The following is a 13,609-nucleotide window of genomic DNA, read 5'->3' on the forward strand; positions in this document are numbered from 1 at the left end:
TGAGTAGAGATAATTCTATAAAGGTGCGCACCAGCTCCACCAGTGTCTTTGTCTTCTTAGAAACTGGAAAGACATGACCGGGATCTCTGAGCCTAAGACTACCCAATACCAATACAGAGTAAAGATTGAAAATACCATTCCGTTTCCCCAATTCTATTTCTCATTTCAGAGAACCTAATGAAAAATAAGTCATCCCTAGACGAGCAGAAACACGTACCTACATATAGAATGGATATTTTAGGAAATACTTTAGGAGAATTTCACTTGTATAACAACATTCAAGTGGAACCGAGATACTATGATAGCTTCATGTTAAGAATGTTCACATTCTAATTTTAATGAAAGTCCCCACCAGCCTAAGGTGAGATTTGGATTTTAAGGCAGATTGGGAAAAACATAGGCCTACCATACATATCTTGTATCCTTCCTTGGAAAATACTGACAGTCTTGGCATTACCATTTGTTTATCTGTACTGGTGAAGATATTCTAGGTTTTTTGAAAGACAGAAGGTGAGATCTGTTCTTATAATGAAGCAAACGTGAGCTCTCAATATGAATAATCACTAAAGTGAATCAGATTGGGGAGAAGTGCTGTGATCTCTACCATTGTATTTAACTTGTCAAAAGTAAAAGTAGTCTGACAAACTTAATATCAGTACCCTGAGAAAATAAGATATAAGACATTATCCTTATGTTCCCAGGAGTACTGGGCTCCTAACACTTGAGTTTGGAACCTCACTAAAAGCACCTACTTTCTCACTGAATATCTTAAATATTGTTCTGTCTTGCACCTTTTCATGACCATATTGTTTTTCATACAGTGTCTACCATGCGCACTGTGTGTACATTTTTCTCCATTTAAGCCACACAATAATCCTATGAAGTATGTATTATCACCCCTATTACTCAGAAAAAAATACTGAAAGGCCCAGAGTTCACACTAGTAAATGAGGTAGCTAGGATTTGAACAAAGAGTCTGTGCTATCAATTGTAAAACTCTGCTTTGAGCGCCCACTAAAGAGCTCTCCATGCTTGTCTGACTGGAAAACTCTGACTTATCCTTTTAGTGACAACTTAAATCCTGATTTCTCCGATTCCCCTGGGCCTGACTTGGAGGCTCTTGCACTTAAAAACTCTCTGTACATCTTACTCTTGTCCTGGTATGTCTGCCTGCTAGACTGTGCATCCCCAAGAGCAGGAACTCATCAGAGCTTACTGCATTGCTATCACTGGTAGTTGTTTGACAAATGTTTGTGGGATGGATGGATGCATGGATGAATGAATGCCTTAAAAGGTGTATGTTTTAAAGGAAGTTGTCCCTACTGTAAACAGTGTTTCTCAATTCTGTGGTCCAAATATTCATGGTAGTGTTCTTGGTCCATCTCTAGTAAAAAATAGTAATGTTCTATTGTATATTATAAAAAATTACAAAATGCTTTTTGTTCATTATTCTTAAATTGTACACACACACACACACACGGAAGTTTAAAGAAAATCACTCCTAATCCTATTACTCAGAAACAACACTTCTTTTTCGTATGTTCTAGTTTCGTATATTTCACAAGGTTTTCTTAGTAAAATATTCAGTTTTATCTGCTTGGAAGGCTTTTATTTTTCCATTTTAAAGCAATATATGCCTAGCATAGAGAGGCATCTATGAATAAATTAGTAAATCATAACCATTCTTCTAAGACTCCTCATAGCTCATAACATTTTGTGGCTTCAAATATTCCCTCTTGTTTTTCAGTGGCTTTTTCATTATCATTTATAGGATTATTAAAAATTTTCTGCTATGGGAGTTTTGATGAACATCTTTATGCAGAAAAACCTCTTCCTTTAATTATTTTGTTAGGATAAATTCCTTTAAGCAGTACTAATGAACTAAATATTTTGAACATCTTAATGGCTATTGACGTGTTTTGTAATTTCTTTTCCAAAAAGTTCTTTCCCAAGAATTTATACCAGCTTACAACATTTTTGACAATATATTGAGTGATGTCATTGCAATATATTAAGTGTAAAAGTTTCTTCATAGCTTTGCCAGAATTTTCTTTATGCTTCTAAAATTAACATATACTCATAGATTTAGAAAATACAAATAAGGCTCTAGGGCACAGTGGCTCACACCTGTAATCCCAGCACTTTGGGAGGCCGAGGTGGGCGGATCACAAGGTCAAGAGATTGAGACCATCCTGGCCAACATGGTGCAACCCCGTCTGTACTAAAAATACAAAAATTACCTAGGCATGGTGGTGTGTGCCTGCAGTCCCAGCTACTCAGGAAGCTAAGGCAGGAGAATCACTTGAACCCGGGAGGTGGAGGTTGCAGTGAACTGAGATCACGCCACTGCACTCCAGCCTGGGTGACAGCGCAAGACTCCATCAAAAAAAAAAAAAGAAAGCTTAAAGATCAATAACTCACCAACCTTTAGAAATTATTGTGTATTTCACATGATTGAAATTACATTGCTATTTGTGTGTATGTACGTATCTCTCATTTTTAGCTTAGAAGTATGACTATTTTCCTGTAGCATTCTAAGCTTGTGATTTTTAAACAGCTATATAACATTACATTTACTTATTTGCTATTTAACTAGTTCCCTGTTATTAGATGTTATTAGAGTTACTCAGTTTTTTATTATTCAAAATAACACTGAAATGATCATTGTCTGAGTAAAGTTTAATCTACATTTTCAGTTATTTTTATACTTAATTCTTGACAATAGAATTGATAGACCAAAAGGCATGAAAAGTGTCATTTTCCCCCAAAAGGTTTTTGCAAGCCATTTGTAGTGCTATTAAACTCAACTTCACTAGGAGAGTGTGTGTGTGTGTGTGTGTGTGTGTTTCTTTTAATAAGAATAAAATGGGTTTTGGTCTTTCTTCACAAGAGATGGGAAAAAGAGTTTCCCAGGCCAAGTCCCTGTCAATGGCTCTAGTTTGGCATCACCCCCACTCTCAGGCCCTCCCCTTCCCTTTTCTGACTTTTCAGTGCTGACCCCAGGATGCCAAGGCTGCCCCCTCCTGCTAAGAACTGGATTTACCCTTTGTTCCCAGGCTTGGAACCCCTCCCCAACAAGTTCACAGAAAGAAGCACCTCCTGGCCAGGCTCTACTGGGCGAAGTGCCTGTACTGATCCCCACAAGGCAGTCACATCAATCACTTCAAGCTTGGCCCAGGTTAACATATGCCCCCAGTTAGGGGCTGCATGTGCCAGGCCTGGAATTTCAAAGATCCACAATGCATTGGCTCTGCTTTCCAATGCCCTGTCTCCAGCAAAGGAGGCAGATGAGTAAACTCACTGCCCCTTTCACCCCTCATTATTTCTCTCTTCCTTTGAAGAACGTAATGTTTCCTCCTCTTCCCACAACCTGAGTCTAGGCCAAAACTGAACCTCCCTTAGCTTTTGTCATTCAGAAAGCTCAGCTAGCCAAGCAGGTATCTCCTTAGCCACCATGCTGTCATTAGGCTGAGGGGTAGAGCCAGATACCTATCACCAGCCACTTGGAAATGCCCATGTCCCCTGAGCCCTGCACTTCCAGCCATCTTCCTTTCCCAGAGTTCTAGTCAATACTTGTGGTGTAGCGGAAACTAGCTCTCCTGAGGGCTTTCAGGATCACCACTCTGGATAGGAAACACAAGAGATCCTCAGATTTTAAAAGGTGAATGAAAAGGGAGAAAACAGGTATAAAATACATAAAAGTTTCTTAAAAAAAAAAAACAACAACACACATCACAAATGTAAGATACTGCCTTCCTTAAATCTTTCAGAAAGACCAATTTTTCATCAAACAATTGTCAACATCTTTCCCAGAATAAACTTCAGCCTGTGATGTTGTATCGTGGTCCCCAACCACCATCATTTAATTTCACTTGACTTTAGACTATTAAGTCATTGCTATTCTTTGTCTCCATTTTTTAATTTTTTTCCTCATTTTCACCACTCATTTCTATACCTTTTTTGCACCTGCCTGCTCCCTTCACCCTGTGCGAATCCTGCAATTCACCTTTTTAGGACTGAAAGCAACATTTTAATCTCAACTAGGAAGGAAACAAAATAATTTCCAATCAAATTCGCAAATGTAGAAATCACCCACAGCAGTCATGTCTTTGATGTTGTCTAACTGTTCTCCCTGTTCCGAATTCGGTCAGGACATAAAGGTTTTTAACGTCTTATTTCCTTATAAAGTGGTTTCCTGGGCCAACCATGCCTGAGTCATAGTGAACCTAACAAGACACCCTTTTCAGATTAGAGTTCCTGAGAAGGTAATAATAGGTTATTTGCCTTCTTCAACATGTCTGACTACTCCCTTGTCTTCCCACTCCCCTCTGCCCTGCTTCACTTCTGCACAGGCTCCCACTGCCCTGGCTCCTGTACACTGTCATTCACAGATTCCAGCCAGTGGCTGTCAGTAGCAATGGCCTTTTCTGTGCCATCGTCCTTCTCTTCATCATGCTGCTCTTCGTCATCCTCTCCATCGCCCTCTGCAAGTGGCGAATGAACAAAATCCTGGGCTTCATCATGTTTGGCCTCTACTTTGTGTTCCTGGTGGTGAGCGTTCTCCTAGAAGACAGAATTCTTACATGCCCCGTCTCCATCTAGCAGCAAAAGCCATATCTTGCACCAGCAGCATGAATGGTCCCTCCCCGCTCTGGGCTCTGGGCTCCTTGACCTCTTGAGAAGAGGCAGCTGGCACACAGCCCTGGGTGCCAAGTGTCCCTCCTTGGTGGATTTGAGGAGAGATGGATTCACAATGGGCCCATTCACTTCACAGGCTGCTTCCACCTTGCCTACTGAAATGACTTCACGTAAAAGACAAAGAGAACCGTCAATATAGGGCTTCTCTCTATTCACCACTGACAGGTACTCCTCGCTGGTCGGAGGTACAGTCGATGCAAACAAGGACAGAGACTATATATCTATAAATATACATATTATAAATACACACACATGAACACACAAATCCTGCCTGTTCCTGTACTATACCTCTCCTTGCATACCTATAGATTAGTACATACCTGTAAATAAACACAAAGAAAAATTATATATATATATATACATATAAAATCATATATATATAAAAGTACAAATGCATCTTTTCAGGGATAGCTCTAGTATATTTATAGTACTTATTTGAAGAGGGGCATCAACCTGCAGTCTGGGCTTTACCTCTTAAGTACAAGAGGTAAACTAATGGAACCAACAGACAAAGGTAGCATTGCTGTGACCTTCAGCCTACCTTGGACTTGCTGGGATTTTCTGCCTAGTAAGGTAGATGGTTTAGGGAAATAGCTTGCAGGGAGGAGGGCTTAGTGGAGAAGGTCTGTAGGGGCCCTGAGTTGAGCCTTCCAAAACATTCCTACAAGCCAAACAGAGAGACTATCTGCCCACCTCCACCGGAGTACCTTGACCAAGAAACTCAGGGTACTTAGGACAGACAGAGGTAAAAACCCAGGCTGGGTGGCTTGGTTTGGGGAAGTGGGGAGATAACCAGGGTTGGGTTGTTTTGTTTTGTTCTTATATTGTCCCAGCATGCAAGTAGAAAATATGACTACAAACCAAATTAGTGCTTTTTCTAGGACAGCAAGACTATATAAACTGAACCTGTATTTTTCCAGCGCATGTCCCATTATCATCAAAAGAAGAGGGGTAAGTTTAGCTGTGATTGTCATTTAGATATATTTTGATGCTAAGGGCTGCCAAGAGAGCCTAGATGTGTGATAAGAAATCATCCAGTAAAGGTGCTTAGTGGGCCTTGCCACCTAATGGGATGTAAGGGCATAGTTCTTTAAAACGTTTTCCAATGTAGTCATAAAGGGCTTTAGTGTCTGAAGAAATCATTATGCCCAATAGCACTAACTTAACTCTGATCAGCACTGCTTGGGTTGAGGCAACTTAGGGATGCTTGGAAAGGCATTTGCACACTCAGTGCACCCCAGGAAGGTTTCTGAGTGCTAGGTTGAGTTGTACCACGACCAGGCTTTGGTTAAAGTTCTTGTAACATCTATGTCTGTCTCTTCTTCCATCAAGACCTTATCTGGGATTCTGTCTAAGTTTTAGAGTACACAGTATTTGACAGCTTCCTTATACTGGTTTCAAGCTATTCACTCCAACAATTTGATTTCTTGATTTTGCTCAACATTACATTGAATGCATGAAATTAAAATATTCCATGCCCCCAAATTCTGTATGACACCTTGTGTGATTTCTCAGATCTATGTCAGTAGAAAATAAAGCCAGCAAGGGGGAAAAAATAGGCAAACTAAATCAATGGAAAACTATGTAGAGCACTTTTCATTTCTCCAAGTAATGCTTTCCTTAAAATCAGTTGAAAAATTGAATCAAGGATCCTTCATTTTTCTGTACCCATCCTGTGTCTAAGTTGGTACATACGGCATATGGGAAATTTCACCATATGTGTTCCTATCTCCAATCTATTCTGTCATTGACGCCTGCTATGATTTTGTTGTGAGCACATATCTCTTAACATAGGAAGACAGGATGCAGAACTCACAGCAGAATAAGAGGAAAGGTAACCTGACAGCCCCAGATCAAGCTCAGTATTCCTTCCAGAAAACCTCAGCTCACCCCACAGAGCATGGCAATAACAGGAAATGCCCATCATTGCTCTTTACCCAGAAGCAAAAAGCACTTCAAACCCGAGGCCCCCTGGGAAAACAAGAAATCAAGATGGCTGCCAGTCGGAGGCTGGCTTTCAAGTCTCTCCAACTTGGCAGATTGGGGTCTTCAGATGTGGGACAATGCCTTCTAAGACATTGAAACACCATCCAACAGAGGCGCTGAGTGGAACCTGCCACCTAATGGGAATGAATCTCATTCATCAAGGTCAGGACTTTGTACCGGGGCAAGAATTTGTGCTGCTTCCTTAGAGTGAAAGAATGAGGAAGTGAACTTTACGTTTAAAAACTCCAGTTGTTCTCCCTGTGTATTTCTTGAAGGGCAGCCAAGTTGGTTATTATGTGAATTTTATATTATTGATTGGTGTGTTGTTTGAAATAAGGTTTAAATAGGTGACTGACTCAACTGCAAACAGACCATGTAAAACAGAAGTTGAAGGAGACCTGATGCCGCCCTCTTCTTATTCCTGATCCTCCCTCTGCCTCCTCACTCCCTCCCATTTATTCCCAGCTCACAGTGAAGGCTGATCCAAGCAGCTGTGGTACCCTTTGCTTGTCTCGGAGCTCCACTTCACAGGAAGTGTTGTGGTCTTTCATGTGAAGTTGCATCTGAGAAGACAAAATTTCCAAGCCCCGTTCCCACATCAGTCATGTGCACTGAGCCTGACCTACAACAGCACTGCTCCTTCACTGGATGGGACACAAGTGATTCCACAGCCTGCCCTTGCTTTCCCTTCATTTCTGTGTCTGTAAGTGGTTGTGTTGAGCCAGGGTAAATTCAGAGAGATGTGTACAGAGTTCAACAATGGGTCTTTAAACCATTCAAATCATTGGCATAATTATAAGAAAGAACTTTCCACATCGTGGTTTCCAAAACAGGTCATCTCTAACTCCTTTCCTGCATGCCTGTGTATATACATATATAAATATATATATATATATATCTTTATACCAGATCTATATGTACACATATAATATGACTTACATCATCACCCTCTGACCCTATCACATTCAGGATTCTAAAGCAGGGAGCATCAAGTTTGCCAAAGTCAAGGAAAAGGAAAGTCATGCACACAAACCAAAGGGAACATTTCTTCCTGATTGCATAAGGTTGTTTGTTCCATGCACATATACTTACAAATATACACGTACGTACCCATATTTTCCCACCCTAAGAATATCAATTTATAGCCTTAAGGAAATCGGTCAGCCATATCCCTAATGCTGATATAGAGGCAAAGAATACACAACAAAAAATACAGAGCAAAAATTTAGACTACAGATACTCTCTTTGCTTCTCTGGAGCAGGGTATAAAAGATATCAACAATTCAAGAGCCAACATTGTACTAATCAATCTAAAATAAATGAGTTGCACGCAAATGATTTCATTCACTCACAGCAAACCAAGCAGGTCTTGCTTGCTGTCACCACCTACCCTCCCCCATACTTCCAAGGCAGCAGAGCAGCTTGGCTCAAACTGACAATTCCCAAATAGAAACTCCTAAATTGCATCTGAGAATGCCCATGCCATCTCCAGCTGCCCTCTGCACCTGACCAGATCCTGATGAACTGAAGCTGAAGATCAGATGGTGTTTATGCAGCTTCCCAGGGCCTAAACTGAGTCAGGCAGTGACAGAGCAATGATACATGCAGGGACTAAGGGATAGGGTTGTTTATACCCTCGGCAGATGCAGCAGAATGTCCTAAAGCCTTGCCCAGAAGATTATAAAAAGAGGCGGAGACTGTTTTATATTCAGGGAAAATGCTTTGTAGGCTTCTAACAGGTGTCACCTGACAAGGGCCATCATAATTTATTTTATAGGGAAGACATGAATCAGGTGGTTTGGAGCCCTTTCAGCAAAACACAGCTGCCTCGCTGATTAGACATTTGACAATGTTAATGTATATCCATTCCTGGGCAGGGAGAGAGTTGGCAAACTCCCCACCAGTGCACATAGCTTCTAAAGGCCTCTGGAACAGTGAGAGAAGAGATGAGCTACAAAGGGAGCCCACCTCCAGACCACCTTAACAAAAAGTTGACCAAAGAAAAGACACCTGGTAGAGTGGCTGGCCAGATAGAGTTGAAGAAGATTGAAGTTGTGTTAAATGCTCTGCAGAAATTACTGCATTGGACTATCTAACGTGGGTCTGATGGCAAGTATTTCAGAACATGGCAGTGTGCTTTCCTCCCCACACCTACCAAACACTCACCCACACCCCCACACACACGCAAGATTATGTGGATGCTATGCTATGCTTCCTTGCACCTGGACAGATTGTTTTTCCAGTAAGTAGGTGGCCCTATTATAGGTGGCAGCTGTGTTCCAGAAGAAACAAAGTGAAGCTGTTCTCAGGGTGATTTCTGGAGAAAACAACTGTCTCCTGAAAGCATGCATAGAAGTCAGTGCTCACTCTTGCTAAGCCACATCTTCCTTAACCATCCAGCTTAATATTTTTAAAAGATACCTCCTCAACCCTATACCTCTCTCAACAATATTGTCTTCAATTAGTAGGTAAGGCCTTGTCATTAAGAGAGGGGTAGGAGAAAAAATAGAATAAGGAAAGGGAAGAAAGGAGATATTAATTTCCTAGGATTCCAAGAAAACAAGTGTTACATTGAAATATATCCCTATGTAGTGTAAAACGGTTACAAATATCAGGCTATGTTTAGCCAATTACAAGAGCCCATATACAGTTTTAGATTTAAAAAAAAAAAAAAAATCTCAGGAAGACCTTGGGAAAGAAAAATAACCCTGCCCTGTTCCACCATCTATTTACAGTTAGCTCCCTGACTGCCTCTGCCTCTATCTTTGTGTTTCATTTTTAATCTCACAGCTTCATATTTTTTTAATATATAGCAAACAAGAAAAGCAATAAGGGAACTACTCACAGCCAGTTCAACTCTATTACTTATTATTACACCATGGCAATATTCCTTTTTCACCGGGAGCTTTGGACCTGCACAGGTTGTGGCATTTAATCACCAGGAACATGTAGGCGTCTGTAGAAATCACAGGCACACTCATGTTTGCTCTGGAAGGAATCTGTTTTCCACACTGACTCCCCCCAGCTAATGTACACACTGGCATTTTGCATGCCTTCCTCACACATGGGGCGCCAGCCTTTCTCAGAACCACCCAAACTCCACGGAGGCCCTTAATATGGCTAGGGACAGATTTCTTAAGAAAGAGTAAGAAATAGCTACAAAGGACAAGCAAATCCACAAGTCAGGCAGCATTTGAGAGGCAAAAATGACCTTGCAATTACGACAGGATAGGCAACTCTTTTCAAATTAGTGTACGAATAGTGAGGGACTGTGTAGAGCACCGTATTATCTAAGCCAAAGCACTTCTACTAGATCATTCATTGACAGACTGGAAAACTTAATAAAATTTTTAAAAACAGACAAATATCTAAGTCTGAAAGAAGGCCATGGAGCTTGCATAGGCTCCCACCAAAGGTTTAATTCCATTAAGAGGGTTTGTCTAGCCTATCACGCTAATCCAAAGGATAGTCCTCTTACAGGGGAGATCCCAGCATAGATGCTGGTGTGACCCAGCTCAATGTTTAACAACCATCAGCATCAAAAAAAAGCCTCCCTCCAAGTTAACCCAAACCCCTCTACTTCATGACTTAACCTATTTTTTTTTTTTTTTTTTTTTGGCAGAAAGTAACTGCATCTGGGCACTCTTCACTCTTTGCCCCATACTTGGAAGTTACCACTATGTGACTCTTTACCTATTTTCATTAAAATTATCTTTAGATTTTTATTTGAGTCTTTAACCCTCTTAATAATTTTCATAGTTCCTCTCTACTAAGCCTTTTTAAATTCTTTATATTGTTCTTAAATGATGGAACCTTATGACTAATCATAATCACTGTCTGAACAGTGTTGAACTATACTGGGTGCAGCATGACCATGAAGCTCTGGTGAAGTCAAGGTCACAAACTGTTTTTCAGGTCATTAGGTCATAATCTCAGACTCACAAAGAACTCAAAATCGGAGACACCACTTTACATTACTCCAAAACTCTGGGCCTGCACTTACCCACTAATTTATCAAGAGGAATCAATATTTTTATTTTAAATATGAAACTGGGATAAATGGTTGGATCTCCACTTATTAACCAATACTGCAGTGTGTTTACGTCCTTTTGTGTGGTAGGTTGGATAGGACTTGTAAAGCTACTGATTGATCTCATGGGCTAGGGTTCACCAAAAGGATGGGAATTTGTTTCTGCATTCTTACATATTGGGTTGTATATTCCTTCATAATGGATCCGTAAGTAACTAAGGCCTTGGAGACTAACAGTTCTCCAAAATACTCAGCTAACCAAAAGAAAATACTAATTTTTAAAATCATGTCATAAAAAAACAGAAAAGTAAAAAAGTCTGAAATCCTGAATAAAATTATTTTAAGGATGAAATTACATGCATAAATTAAGGGTAGGTAACTTCTTGCCATTTAATTAAACAAATCCCCAATTCTTCTCATCGGAATAAAACTGAAGGACAATGGATGCCTTTTGGGTTTTTTAATTTTTTAATATTGCACTTTATAGTACTTCATAAGAGACAATTGTCTTAATTAAAGCCATAAAATACCAATAATGCATATATTCAGGGCTTCTGAATATAGTCAACCAATAAGCAGTCCATGAGTCATTCCTGTTTTGTATTGTTTATTGTAAATTAGAGTTTATCTGTTCTATTTTTTATTAACTACAATTATTGTTCTAGGCAATCCTAATCTACTTATAAATTTTAGATGTGTGCTTTAATAAAACTGTTTGAAAATCAAAGAAATTATTCATTTCACAAAAGCAGTCTTCGTTTTCAAAATAGCTTATTACAGTTTCTTTAGCAAGTTCTAATACTACATGGAAATTATTTTAAAATTGTAGATTTTTTTCAGGAATCCATTTTGTTATGTAAAGCAAAGTTCACTCATATGGAGAATGAAATAGATAATTAGCAAACATATACCTGGGAAATGTAGGATGTGTTTGAGCTTTTATATAAACATAGGATGGGTCTAAGAAGTTCCCTTATAAAAATGGCAAATAGAGATACGCAATTTATTAAATAATTCCTTATGCCTAAATTACTAACCTTCCTTGGGAGAAAATGTAAAACAGTAGACTTCATAATGCTTTGGTGGTTATTTTCCTCCTCTCTGCTAAAATACACAATTTCTAACCTAGTATAGTATACTGTTTTCACACACATATATAAAGATGTCCCCACAACTAAAAACTTTAATGTTTCAACTTCATCACAAATTTTTATATAATTTTTTTTAACAGACAGCTGTCACCCAGGCTAGAGTGCAGTGGTGCAATCATAGCTCAGTGTAGCCTCAAACACCTGGACTCAAGCGATACTCCCACCTCAGCCTCTTGAGTAGCTGGGACCTCAGGCACATGCCACCATACCTGGCTAATTTTGTTGTTGTTAAGAGATGGAGTCTCACTATGTTACCCAGGCTGGTCTCAACTCCTGGGCTCAAGAGATCCTCCTGCTTTGGCCTCCCAAAGTGCTGGGATTAAAGGAATGAGCCACTATACCCAGCCCTTTTATCTAATATGAGTAAAAGTAAAATAATTACCAAAAAGCACTTAATAGTCTAGAAATATCCACCAGAACAGGGTACCTAAATTATCTATATAGAGTAAACATGGGTACTAAATTGGACAACCCCATCAATTTTATGCTTAAATGGCCAAATTGCCCTAAAGAAAGGGTATCTGAACCAAGGGCCAGTGATAGTCCTCTGTTAGAGGCTGTTTTGTGGTCTGAAGAGTTTCTCTAAAGGGCTGAGACTCTATTCGGAAGAGGGAGCCTCTGTTACCCAATTGCGCTATTGAACCCTGAACACAAAGTACACATATATGCCCTGCATCTAGCCTTGATATTTCTTCTGCTCAAGTCAAAAAAACTCCAGAAACAGCAGCTTCCACCTTCAAGCAATCCACATACTTAAAAAGCCATCAAAACTAAGAATAGCAAAAGCTACCTTCCTGATTCAGTGAAGTTGCTGCTAGCACTAAAAGAGAAGTTATACTTTTGTTCTTCAGCTTTGGTTAAAACAAAGAAAATGTTGTCAACGTTGACACCAACATAGACATTTGCTCTATAACATATAAACTGTCTTTTAGACAGGTTTTGTTAAAAATATCAGAATGCCATTTTTGTAAAGGATCTTTTTTAGGATAGGCGTGGTCTCATGCTTCCTTTGTTCGCCTCCATTTTAAAGGAGAATTGTAACCCCCATCCTCACTCCTACAAAAATCCAGTGGATGCACTTCCAAATTACTTGTCATTTTGTATGTGTTGTGTTTATTATGAGTAATTTTCACTGGATGATGAGATACATGGCGATACTACGTCAGTTTATTCTCTGTGAATATGTCTGTACATAGGCAGGAAGCTCTATTTATTTGTACACAGGCTGTTTGAAGTATGTAGTTCTGTCACATGGACTTCATTCTGATAAAGGGTGTTTCTTGTTTCACTGTCTACACCTTTGTGCTTCTACTACTGATAATCAATTCATAGAATATCACTTTATGTAACTAAGTCTCCTCAGTGTGAAAAATAATAGTAATAAAATTATTGACTCAAAGAAGTATTGTTTTGTTGTTTGGAGTAATTCTTACCTGTGACTAATCAGGATCCTCAGGGTCACAAGAAATACATACAAGGTCATGGAAGTTTTATTGCAGGGATTCAAGGGGACAACAGGGAAAGGGAAAGCAAGAGTTACTGTTAATTATATAGATGCTCCTCAATTTATGATGAGGTACGTCCTGATGAGCCTATCATAAGTTAAAATATTAAGTCAAAAATGCATTTAACACACTTAACCTGCTGAACATCACAGTTTAGTCTAGTCTACATTAAAGTTGCTCAGAACACCTATATCAGCCTATAGTTGAGCAAAATCATCTAACGCAAAGTCTGTTTTATA

The 13,609-nt window shown here is 39.5% G+C and overlaps 1 protein-coding gene across 5 annotated transcripts in view; it reads left to right on the forward strand.

Annotated features, from left to right (window-relative positions):
* The window catches only part of SLC24A2 (solute carrier family 24 member 2), a 275,941-nt gene extending 270,191 nt beyond the window's left edge, over window positions 1–5,750 (forward strand). For all 5 annotated transcript variants that reach the window (XM_058432002.1, XM_058432003.1, XM_058432004.1 and 2 more), the window contains one exon: window positions 4,353–5,750. In XM_058432002.1, coding sequence (XP_058287985.1) covers window positions 4,353–4,602 — 250 coding nt within the window. In that variant the 3' untranslated portion in view covers window positions 4,603–5,750. The remainder of the gene's footprint in view (window positions 1–4,352) is intronic.
* Window positions 5,751–13,609: the final 7,859 nt, after the last annotated feature.

Source organism: Hylobates moloch, unplaced genomic scaffold (assembly GCF_009828535.3).
Source record: "Hylobates moloch isolate HMO894 unplaced genomic scaffold, HMol_V3 SCAFFOLD_19, whole genome shotgun sequence".
Taxonomy (NCBI): domain Eukaryota; kingdom Metazoa; phylum Chordata; class Mammalia; order Primates; family Hylobatidae; genus Hylobates; species Hylobates moloch.